Source organism: Arvicanthis niloticus, chromosome 9, assembly GCF_011762505.2.
Source record: "Arvicanthis niloticus isolate mArvNil1 chromosome 9, mArvNil1.pat.X, whole genome shotgun sequence".
NCBI classification, from domain to species: Eukaryota; Metazoa; Chordata; class Mammalia; order Rodentia; family Muridae; genus Arvicanthis; species Arvicanthis niloticus.
The window spans coordinates 78,929,991-78,942,639 of NC_047666.1; the positions used below are offsets into that span (position 1 = coordinate 78,929,991).

At 38.7% G+C, this 12,649-nt stretch overlaps 1 protein-coding gene across 19 annotated transcripts in view; it reads right to left on the reverse strand.

Moving 5' to 3' along the window:
- Nucleotides 1-754: 754 nt before the first annotated feature.
- The window catches only part of LOC117715213 (solute carrier organic anion transporter family member 1A5-like), a 56,629-nt gene continuing 44,734 nt past the window's right edge, over nt 755-12,649 (reverse strand). For 15 of the 19 annotated variants that reach the window (XM_076940769.1, XM_076940776.1, XM_076940777.1 and 12 more), the window contains 4 exons: nt 11,617-11,789; nt 8,082-8,146; nt 4,572-4,689; nt 755-1,601 (listed from right to left, as the gene is read on the reverse strand). In XM_076940769.1, the coding sequence (XP_076796884.1) occupies nt 1,382-1,601; nt 4,572-4,689; nt 8,082-8,146; nt 11,617-11,789 (576 nt within the window). In that variant the 3' untranslated portion in view covers nt 755-1,381. Of the gene's footprint in view, nt 1,602-4,571; nt 4,690-6,952; nt 7,025-8,081; nt 8,147-8,280; nt 8,394-11,465; nt 11,572-11,616; nt 11,790-12,649 lie in introns of those variants that run through there. The other 4 variants (XR_013112722.1, XR_013112720.1, XR_013112718.1 and 1 more) reach the window with 4 other exon arrangements.

A 12,649-nucleotide genomic window follows, 5' to 3' on the forward strand; every position in this document is an offset into this window, starting at 1 on the left:
TTTGTTTAGGTGAAGGGGGAATAAAATACTCAGAGAAGGAAATACGGAGACAAAGTATGGAACAGAGATGGAAGGAAAGACCATTAAGAGACTGTCCCACATGGGATCTGTCCCATATATGAACTCCAAACCCATACACTATTGTGGATGCCAATAAGTGCTCACTGAGAGAAGCCTGATATAGCTGTCTCCTGAGAGGCTCTTGCCAGAGCCTGACAAATACAAAGAAGGACTTCTGCAGCCAACCATTGGATGGAGCACTGGGTCCCCAATGAAAGAGTTAGAAAAAGGACTTAAGGAACTTAAGGAGTTTGCAATCCCATAAGAGGAACAACAATATCAACAAACCAGACTCCCCAGAGCACCCAGGGACTAAACCACCAACCAAAGAATATTTGGCTCCAGCCAAATATGTAGAAATGGATGACCTTGTCCAACATCAATGGGAGGGGAAGCCCTAGGTTCTGAAAAAGCTTGATGCCCCAGTGTAGGGTAATTCTAGGGCAGGGAGGTGGGAGTAGGTGGGTGGGTGGGGGAACACCCTCATAGAAGCAGAAGAGGAGGGCATGCAAGAAGGGTTTCCTGTGTGAGCGTGGAAATTGGGAAAGGAGATAACATTTGAAATGTAAATAAAGAAAATATCTACCCACCAAAAAGAAATAATCTACATTAAATCTTAATGTAGATTTAAAAAAAAAAAAAAGGAGAAAAGTTTCATGACCAGCTTTGAATTGTTAGGAAAAATAAGTCCAACAAAATTTGCAATGTGATTTTTAATAATCTGCTAAGGTTTTTCAGTGATATAAACTAAATGATCAAATGTGTGACATGAGTAAAGAAAGAAGGAACTAAAATCAGGAGATGACACAGGAGGGAGAAGTCTAATCTCAGAAGTCTCAGAAGCATTATGACTAAAATTAAAAAAAGAGTTAATAACACTTAGATACAGACATATGCACACATGTTGTGAATAAAAAGAATAATTATTTCTATGTGGCACAACCACAATGCATATTTTCAGCTCTAAATATCCCCAACATCAAAACATAAATTCAACAGAACTAAATAGTGTTTAAGGAATAGATTTTAAAGTTATTTGAAGATATATAGGAAACACATACTTCCCTTGATATAATAGAAAATGCTGTTTGGAAATGAAGCTTTAATGTTCAGTGTAGGGTCTCTATAGAAGTCTGTCCTAGGAAAATCTTAAGTCTTACATACCACCCTCCTGAAAATGTTATCAACAATTACATTCATCATGAGTAAAAATAATTGTTGAAGTTCTTAAAGATAAGTATTCCTATTGTATGTCTCATGATTCAAAACTAGTCAAGTGTATATTCGGTTCATGGTCTTGCATAGGTGAGTAGGAAACTCATTACAGCTTAGTTTTCAGTTCTCCATCATTCTCCAACTTAGGACTTCTGTGCACATCTGTGCACTCACTTTCCTTGTCTGTGAGCTTCATCTCTGCAAGTTCAGTTTCTGAAGAGTCCATGTCTCCAGGAAATTGGAATTTCCTCATAAGTATTAGAATGAAGAATGCAGGGAAATAGCTTGATCCTCTCAGTGCTATATTCAACCCAAGGTAAATGTGCCTATTGAAAAGAACTAATCTGTATTAAATCTTAATGTGTTTAGGGAATGTAAATTTGTATATTATTAAAGAACATTTATGCTTTGAAGAAAATTGTCAGGGGAAAATGACCAAAGATAAAATATTGACTGGCTTTATCTATAAAAAAAAAAAATCACTAATTTTCTAGTCACAAAGATAGTTTTTAATTCACCGTGATCCTGCAGAGCTGGTGACATGTTTAGCCAGATAATTACTCTTCGTGGATATGCAGGCTGTTGTAAAGTTTGTGTTCAATTTATGATTCGAATTTATGTGTAAACTTAGGATGAGCTTTTTGCCATGTGATTATGCATTCTGAGAGATATATAACTGTGGAGAACATAGAGGAGACTGAACTGAAGAAAACTTTTTAGATAGAACTGAACTCAAGAAGAACTTACAAAAAGAAGGTGTTGGGAGTAAGAGCATTTTTACATCAGAGCAGGAGGAGAGGGCAGGTTTAGAGGAAAAATGCAGAGTGAACTAACTTAGAAATTATAAGGCAGCATTAAAAGTTAAGTGGACAATATTTAGAATGCAGAGGAAAGGAGGAAAAAAGAAGCTGTAGATTGAGCAGAAGGAGCAGGCAGGCTTCTCCTTACAATGGGACAAAATAGATCTTTTCTTAATAACAAGGCAGTCTTAGTCTTACTAAAGAGAACAAAGCTTTGTTATTATAGACTTGGTTTTAATTCATTTATAGCATTAAAAGGTAGAATCTTCTTTCTCTGTACAATAAATATTAGAGCTCATTTTTCATGCAGAATGAGTGAGTTCTTTCTGCACTGGTTCTTGGTCTTTTGAGATAGATAGATAGATAGATAGATAGATAGATAGATAGATAGATAGATATGGATGTGTGTGTGTGAGTATGTAATCATGAGATAGTCTAAAAGCTGGGCCCAAATGATTTGAATGGAAATTTAAGAATGTATATGCATGAATCTGTACATGAACTTATATGAATTCAACATATACTTGGTTGTGTAAAAGATTTGTCATTCTGTAAGTGTGACTCTCTTCTGATTTAGTAATAGAAGTTTATTACTTCAAACTTCCCCTTAGCTTGAAAAGCAAGAGACATCTGGAAAGGAGGGAAAATCTCTAGCAATTAATCCATTACTTAATCTCCTGAGGAGGTGCAAATGCCAGCGTCTGCAGCTTCTGGCCTCAGAGGAACTCAGACAGGAGTATCAACTACTGTAGCAAAGGGACTTAGACTTAAGATACTTAAATTTTTTATTATTATTATTGTTATACAGTAACCCTAAATACCTCAGAAGACCAAGTCTTATGGATGCCTTCTCTCTTCTCCCTCTGCTGCCTTAAGAGGAATCAAGAAGAAAGAACCACTGGGGCCAGCCCTCAGCACATACAAATAGAGAAATGAAGACATGGCTTTGTGGTCCTCCCCGTTAATCATTAATCCCAGCACTTGGGAGACAGAGGCAGACAGACATTTCTCTGTGAGTTCAAGGCCAACTTGGACTATAAAGTAAGTTCCAGGACAGCTGGGGCTGTACACAGAAAAGCCGTGTTTTGAAAAACAAAACAAAAAACAAGCAAACAAAAGGAATAGAGAAAATGATCATAGGTATTTCTGCAGAAGAATAGTATAAGTCTAGTATATAACTATAGATGCTTAAAATTCAGATATTATAGTGTGGACATATGATTGAAGCTTTTTTTCTAAGTGGATAATAGATTAACAAATATCTTGGTTTATTTTCCTGTCACTGTTATAAAATATGTTGACAAAATCAAGGTAAGAAAGAAGAGTTAGTTTGCTCACAATTCTGAGATACAGTCCACAATCCTGTGAATATCAAGGCCATTAGAAGTTTGACACACACAGATATGCAGACAAAAGTAATTCTGTCCTTTTACACTGTTACTAGGGGTATACCAGTCAGGGAATGGGATCTTAGCCACCCCTAACCATAAACACTTAGGACAAAGCAATGTAGTCTGCAGCAAACAAGATTTCTCCCTGGGTTAAAAGGCAAGAAAAGGTAACAACCAGAGTCCCCAAGATAAACCTGAGAAGGCACTGATGGTGGGGCAGCATGGAACCCCCAGTTCTTTGACTAGAGTATTAGTGTCAACTGCCTGCACTGAGAGTGGTGGAAACCATGTAAGTAACTGTTTTTATTCCAAGCAGCAGCATAAAACTACACACAACTGGATGCACCCTGAACTCAGAGGCTGAGCTTCCTGGTCTCCTGCTTCTAGAAGGTAATGACTTGTTATTTCATCATCCCTGTTGTGACACTCTCAACAGGCTTATAGTATAATCAATCTACTGAGACAAGTTGTGTTAATGAGGCTGCTAACATTAAGTCCAGTGGGGCATCTCTGGGTTTCCCAGAGATGTGACCAACAGTGAAATGTAGACGCCAGGTCTCTTTTCAAGACAGTCACTGGCTACAGCATCTGGCTCATTTTGTTAAACTGCATAGTACAACCCAGATTTGAGGTTCTCAATGAGTCAGGCTGCAAGCATGAGAGGGTTGCCTGGATGTGCTGGGACTCTGTAATCCCCACCTCTATCAGAGTGAGACCACTGGGTAGTAGGAACTGAGAGATTTTGTTCCCCACTACAACACCCCTGTGCTAGGTCTCTGAATCTTGCTGTCTTGTTTATCTTTAGACTTCAGCCTTGCTAGCTCAGCTCAAGATGCACCTCTTCTCTGCTATTCCAGGGCCTTTATGCAGACACCTGCTCACTTTCTAAAATATCTCAAAGTGATTTGAAGAAAGGTACATATGCATCAAGCACTTTAGAAACAATGAGGAAATATTAAAATATATAACTTATAAAGTTATACCATGTAGCCTTCTGAAACTGAAGTCATATGTAAACTTATCACCCAAAACAAACCTTTATATGAAAACGGAATGCAATATAAAAATTTTATGCTACAAAAGCAAGTCTCAAAGTTATACTTACCTGAAGCTATTTATATCATATATCCTGCATGACCCTGGCACACCACATTTCTGAGTTCCCCAATGTAAACAAGTTCTGTCTATCAAAGCGCCAAAGTAAATAGGTGCAGTAATGCCAGCTACAATGAAAAGAAATGAAAAACGAAAACAAATTAACAACAACCACAAATGAACAACAACAAAAACACCATCCCACTGATAGGACAAAAATCAAAAAGAGATGTGTGTAATTATATTTAGAAATTCTTCGATTTCCCCTTTTGTAAAAATCAATATAAAAATTATGAATCAAATGTACCAAGCTTACTTGTAGGAATTATCTGTTAAAGTTTCGAAATTAGAACAAATGCAAGCTATGTATAAATCCTAAAACAGCATCCCTTGAGTTCATATATTCTCATATATATTTTTAAATGTGTTGGTTTTCTGTATACCCAACTACCAAAACCATTTCCTTCACATTTATTCTGAAATCTACCAAAAGATGAAAGGTGTAATTAAGTTTAGGTAAGGTCTTTTTTTTTTTTTTCTTTTTCTTTTTTTTTTTTTTTTTTCAAGACACGGTTTCTCTGTGTAGCCTTATCTGTCCTGGAACTCACTCTGTAGACCAGGCTGGCCTCGAACTCAAAAATCCACCTGTCTCTGCCTCCCAAGTGCTGGGATCAAAGGTGTGCACCACCACTTCCAGGCAGGTAAGTTCTTTAAAGACAAGCGCAAACACCTTTTATCTCTACAGTTTCTTCATTCTCAAACTAATTATAAGTAGCCAGTTCCTAACTCAAAGGATTGTAAACTGAAGGTCAGGTGAAGTGGGCAGAGAACATCCATGTTAATGATACTATAAGGGCATGAACCTTTCTGAATGTTGACATTTGGGTTATTGCTGATCCAGAGACAGATTACCTTTACCTTTTTACTGATTATCCATTGCCCCATCATTGTGTCTGATCTTATATCCATATGACTATTGCACGAAGCCTTTAGTGGTATCTTGACTTAAGAGTTCTCTAGCTTCAACTACGACCTACAAAAATGTCAGGAGCCATAATGGGACAAGCTAATAATTAGCAGGTGATCATCCTGAAATGGCTTGCCTTGGATTATTATATAATCTGCAACAAGTGAGCCCTTATTCAGCAAGGCTGTAAGGGACTTATTTTAGGAAAGATTCCTGCTATTTATTAATATTATATAAATAAAATAAGTCCCTTACAGCTTTCTCTATTATTATTATTAAACATATATAACAATCAATAAGCAATAGCACACCCCTTTGGAGCAGATCTCAGCAGATCCAAGAAGATCTATTGTCTTGTGGTGATGCTCTATAGACAAATAGATGACTTAAGACTTAATGATGATCCTATAAGAATTCCTAAAATTATATCAATGATTATTAAGGTCTTTTATAGTGGGACTGCTATTAGGTCCCTTTCTGATAGTCAAAACTGCAATGAGAACTCTGCCAGTCTCCTGAGTGTCATCAGTTAATTGCTCTCAGATAGTAACCAGACTTTCTCCTGCTCAGAGCACATTCCAAGAGCTTGTAAAACAATTAACCAAAGGTCACTAAAAGGGAACTCATGATATATTATAGGTGCTATGACAGAAGATAAAATATTGCCTGGGTTTTTCTATACAAAACTTTTCTAATTTCTTAATTATAGTTTTAAACCTTCAGTGAACCCGTGGAGCTAGACAGGTGATGGATGTTTAGCCAGATAATTGCTCCTAATGGATATGCATGTAAACATTCTGTGTTGTAAACTTCTATTTCAATTTATGATTTGATTTTTGGTGTGAACTTGTGATGAAATTTGTAACATGTGATCATGTACTCTGAAAGATGTATAAGTACTGAAGACAAAGACAGAGCAGTACAGTAGTTGTAGCAGTAGTCATAGTAGAGATTCCTTAGGAGCCATTCGTCTCTTCCTTTCCTTTTTCCCTGCCTAGAATTCTTTCCTTTAGAACTTTCTCTTATTAGAATTTTTTCCTTTTTCCCACTCAGGACCTTTCCACTTTTCCCCTTAGATAGCTTTCATAGGAAACTTTTTACACTTAGTAATAAACTCTATAATAACTTCTCTACTTGTTTTTTCTTCCTGCGGCCTCAGGCTAGCAGGCATAAATTAGGGCCCAGCAGTTCCTGCTGAGAGAGTACAAAGGCTATTTAATCCTTTGCAGTTTTGAGGCTGAGGTGCTAAGTGCCAGAAACTGCAGTTTCTGGCCTCAGAGGTTACCAGACAGCAGGTCAGTTGCAGTAGCATAGTAAGTAAACTTTTCTAGCATAGATAAGTAAACTTTTATTATACAGCAACCCTAAATATCTCGTAAGACCAAAGTCTTAACAATAAGAATCTTATAAGACCAGAGTCTTACCCCAAATCTCATAAGACCAAGTCTTAACCCCTGCAGATGCTCTTCCCCCTCGGGTGCCTCAAGAAGAAAAACCTAAGAGGAAGAAAGAAGACTTCCTCCTCATCCAAGCCCAGGGTTGGCCCCCAGCATTACTAATGGCACCTTGAACAGGAACTTCTTAAGGTACACCCCCCCCTAAAAAAAATTCTGTGTGTATCTCAGAAGAGCTAGGAGTGTCCTAGGTCCTAGCTAACCCACAGTTCAGGACAGGTGAGGAATCTGAGTAGCCTGAGAGAAGGCAAGTCTGCTTGAAAAAAAGCAAAACCCCACTCCACATGAAAGAAAGCAACTGTGCTTGAAAGAAAGCAACACCCCCTCTAGAAGGAAAGCAACATACCCTACTTGAAAGAAAGCAGCTCTGCTTGAAAGATAGTAGCCCCCTCCAGCCCCCTCAAGAAAGAAAGCAAACCCCCTCCCACTTGAAAGAAAACAATATACCCCTCTTGAAAGAAAGCAATCTCAAGCTTGAAGGATGGCAAAGCTGCCCCATCCCATCCTACCCCAGCCTAAAAGAAGGCACTCCTATTGATTGATGTTAAATATTTAGCTCTAAGAATTAAATCTGGGTGTTCAGCCTGAAAGAAGGCAGAGAACGAGAGACAGATTATCTTTACATTTTTACTGATTATTCATTGCCCCATCACTGTGTCTGACCTCACATCCATATGACTATCACATGAAGCCTTTAGTAATATCTTGACTTAAGAGGTCTCTAACTTCAACTTTGGCCTACACAAACACTAAGAACATCATCAGATAGCATCTGAGCCTACAGCACAGAACTATTTGCTTTGCTGTAACCATTCTACCTGACATTCCCACAAATATATTTGAGAAGAACCTAGTTCCTGGATACTTTCATTCTCTAAGTATAAACATCATAAAACTGTCCTCGCATTGTAACATGATGTTTGAAAGATGTGAATTTGTGGTCCCATGTTATGTCACTTCCAGAATAAAACCTTATTCCATTTATGGTGAGAGTTCTATTTTGGGTTGACAAGATATTTGCTATCTTCTTATTCAGAGAAAAGTAATTTGTTTACTAAGCACTTAATATACATCTGATATGTTAGGTAAGTTTTCATACCAAATATTCTTATGCAAAATGCATGTAATCCAACTCCAAGTGACTTTTCTTCAGACTTGATACACCTGAAAAAATACACACATACATAAAGTTCACTGTGCCAATCCCTATCTGCCCTAGCATCCTTTCAGTTACCATAGAAGTTCATGATTCTAATGGTCAAACTTTTCATTCTGGAGTAAGAATGATACATACTTACCTCTGTCAAGTCCACACAGAAGAGGAGATTAAGGACTTCTGAAAGCTGTCCTCTGACATCCACACATCTAAAGCATGGCTGAGCCCTTTAACAGTTAGAGATTGTCTGCTAACCTAAATGAAGAATTTTTCTGGATTCTTTGGTAACCACCATGTTGTACTCACCATAAAGAATCCAAACCTTTGAAACTACAAACCAATTAAATCATTCTACCCTTAAGTTATTTGCAAGCCTTTTATCATGCTGACTTAAAAAAGCTAGTGCATGTCATATAACTATTTGAGATACTGCAAATACAGTTCATCAGATAAACAGAGAAAGAATCCATCATGTAAGACAAGACATTAAGAAAATTACTGTGTTATATGGAATTAGCAACTGTAGACACTTGTGTCTTCTGAGATGATTTGGATAATTACATAGAGAAGGCCTACAAACAAGTCAGAATAATAACTAAAAACTATGTTTGGAAATACAGAAATCCTTTTAATATGTGACGTATTCTCACCAAACACTCCATTGTGTAAGAAAAGCGTAATATAAGCAACTGTGGGGATTTCATTTTGAAAGTGATTGCATAAAGGAGTTAAAGAAAACACAAGAGTCTGGAGGAATAATGATAGTATTCCAATATTAGCAGTGAATTATCAAATATTTACATTGCAATCTTCAAATGCAGATGAAAGAGAAAGAAATACAAAAAAATCTTGAATAGACTTTAACCTGATTATATCAAGAAATCACACATTAGGGACTATGAGATGCCTCAGTTGCTAAAGTTGCTAGCCAACTGATTGACACACTAATTTCAACACCTGGATGGAAACGGAAATAGGTATGGAGTTAATATGAGAGCATCTTGTGAGGTCATACTTGGAGGTTCTGACAGGTGAGTTCAGCTGGCCATTGCTTCATCTGGGACCATTCTCCTCTATGAGGAAAAGTCCTTATTAACTGAGCATGCAGCTTGGAAACTGAGCCACCTGGAGCTTTGAGGGAGAAAGGAGACACCACTTAACTGCATCAGCTGAATCTGCATGGCAGGTGATGAGGTTACAGTTGTCACAAATGAATGTCCCTCACTTGCAACAATAAGTCTTAACAACTAGCATTACTTTGTACCTTTGTATTTCTGTGACTGTATGAACTGAAACAAGGCATATACCACATATCTAATACAACACCATTCAACTGAATAGTAAAAGTGTTGAGGTACACAGTGTGAAGGTGTATCTCTGTCCTTCCCCACCTGCCTAAGGCATTCTCTGATTGGCTTTTATAAAGAGCTAACTGCCAATAGATAAGCAGGAAAGGAGAGGTGGGACCTCTGGGCTAAGATACTTTCTCTGGGAGAAGAACCAGAGAAGTGAAAATTTGTTAGTGGGATCCAGAGATGGTGCCAAATATTGGTACTAAGAATGAGGTAATAATAAGATTAAGTTAGATGAACCAGCTGGGTAGTATCCCCAGCTAAATGCCTAAGCTACAATAAAAAATCAATGTCTCTGTGTCATTTTGTAACTGCTGACATGTCCAGAAAGTCCAGCAATATTTGGCATCTAATGTGGTAGCAAGAAATCTAAGCTTAGGACACTAGAGACAGGCATTAGGCAAAATAGTCCCAGGTGGTAGGCAGAGGGAGCAAGTTTTTCCTATCAGCCACAAGCTGCTTTGAGGCAGCTTCACCCCCACTCAGACTGGAGGCTCAGCCCCTGAAGTGTGTATAGTGCTCCAGAGACTCACAGCTTAGTTGCTGTACTTTCCCACACCTGAAGCTCACCCATGCAAAGGCAGGGCTGTGAGTTGGAGGCAGGGTTGAGGAACCTGGAGGAGTGGGGACTCTCCAAGAAGACTAAAAGAATCAATTAACCTGGACCCTTGGGAGCTCCCATTGACTGAACAACCAACCAAAGGGCATACAGGGGCTAGATGTAGGCACCTCCCATATGTAGCAGATGTGCAGCTTGGTGCCCCTCCTGGTCCCCCAACAACCAGATCAGGGGCTTACCCTGACTCTGGTGCCAGCCTGTGAATCCTGGTACCCTAACTGGGCTATCTTGACTGACCTCAGTTTCAAAAGGGAAAGTGAAGTGTGGTGGTAGGAGGGGCCATGTGAGGGAGGGAACTGTGAGGAGAGGGGGGAGGCTGTAGGGGAAAGTGAATAAATAAATTAATTAATGGGGAAAGAAAAGAGCCCAGCTGTGCAGCCAGGGTGGCTACCACACACTAATGGAGCCTGTGAACTGCTGGTTCAAGGGCCTGTGGTAGAAACTTCCAAGACACACAAAGGGACCCTGCCTTGGTATAATGAATTACACATCACCTTTAGCTCAGTAATGCTTCTGAATTCCAATGATACCAGAAAAGGAGTTCAAACTCTTTCCCATTGTTAGTGGGTTGGTCTGAAGTTTGCTAGACTGGAAAGAACACATGCTATAAAATAAACAGTTTTTAAAGGTTTAAAAAACACCTGCTATAAAAATAAACTTTGGAACTTGACTCTGCAGCTACCTCAGATTATGTGAGAGTCAATCATTGCACTCTTGTAGCTCCTGGTTAGACAATGTCTAGTATTGCATTCAGTTTTTGTTAAAGACAGATTGGCCTCAGCATGTCAAGGGACCCTAGTCCAGTTTGCACAGCATTTCTCTCTCTGCCAGTCAATTAGCTGAGCCAGAGGAAGTGAGTGCTAGGCAACTACTCTCACATCCCAAAACAACACAAACATCCATTTATACTTAATAAGGGGAGAAAATAGGAGAAGACAGCAGAAAAATCCCAGCAAACTTTAAGTTACTATTAAATGTAAAAGGGCTTAGTAGAAATGTCTTAATAAAATGATATGAAAACATGGACATTGTAGAAACCATGATTCCAATGGCCTTAGCTGAGAAGAGAAACTTTTCATTAATTAAAAAAAAAAAAAAAAAAAAAAAAAAAAAAAAATCTAAATGATATCAGTGAGGTGGGTCAATGTGGCCCAATTTATTTATTTATGGCCCAATTTCAATCCCCAGAACCATCTATAGAATATTAAAATAAAGATGACCAAGTCAGTGGCATGAAGCTATAATGCCAGCACTCCCAAGGTGAAACAGGAGGCAAATTAGAACTCCTTGGGAACTTGAGGGCCAGGTCAGCTGAAGGACTCAGGCAGAGCAGCAGAAGAAACACTGAGATCTTACCTAAAATAGGAGATGAAAGAAGAGAGTGGGTTCCTCAACATTGTTTTCTGACATCCTGTTCTCTTAGAGGAACACAGGAGCTCACAGCATGTAAGCACTCACACTACTAAGAAAGTAAGAGGGAAATTTAAATGAAGGAATTATTTATTACCTCAGAAGAACCATGTATCCAGGTATGGCTGAGAGTGAGTGGAGGAAAGAGAGAAATACTGACATAATGAAGAAGTACTGCAGCTTTTTAACACACGCAGGGCTTTTGTGACACAGCCCCAGGACTGCAGATGAGTTTCCTGATGACCGAATGCAGTGGCAATTCTGAAACACCTGTCAAAAAAAGGTGTCCTATTAAAGAAGAAACATATTAGTATGAACCTACAGTACCATCTGCACAGCCAGTTGGATCAAAATGGGAAGTGTTGGGTCAATGATATGACTCAAGGGAACACCACTCACTTGGGTTAAAGTGGACATGAGTTTGGCCACAAACACCATTGAAAAACAATCACTAAATAAGTAAAATGCATGTTTATTTTGTATATCAAAACTTTACCACAAAACATAAAAAGATATATTTTTAATGGTACCAATTTTTCAAATTTGTCAAATAAATTTGCAAAATTTCAATTATTTTAAATGCATACTTTATTTTACTTCTGGTATCTACTTGCTTGTTTGGCATTTCTTGTATATGTATTGTGTGTGTGTGTGTGTGTGTGTGTGTGTCTGTGTGTGTCTGTGTGTGTCTGTGTGTTGGGAGCCGACTTTAGCAGAAATCGGCTAGATCAACTTTGCAGCCATCTGGAACCATATATCCTGATGAAAGACTTGGTTTTCAAAAGCCTACAACAGCTGAAGCACACTCTGATAAATATATTGTTTATCCCACATAGCTTGTTTTGCTGTTTAGTGACCTCAGCTGTATGGTGCACGTGGCATGAGTTCATGGGCTCCTGGCAGAGTTTATAAGCTGCGCCCAGGAAGGGATCAGGGGCTCGCCATCTTGACTACCAACTGCTAAGCATCCTGAGTAAACTGCTGTGAGAAGGAACTGGTTGTTCTGTGTCTTAATTCCTGCTGGTCAGGGTTGCTGCTGCACATCTGTGTGTGTGTGTGTGTGTGTGTGTGTGTGTGTGTGTGTGCATGTGAGTGCATTTGTGTTTCTAAGTGTGGACTGGAATGTGCCA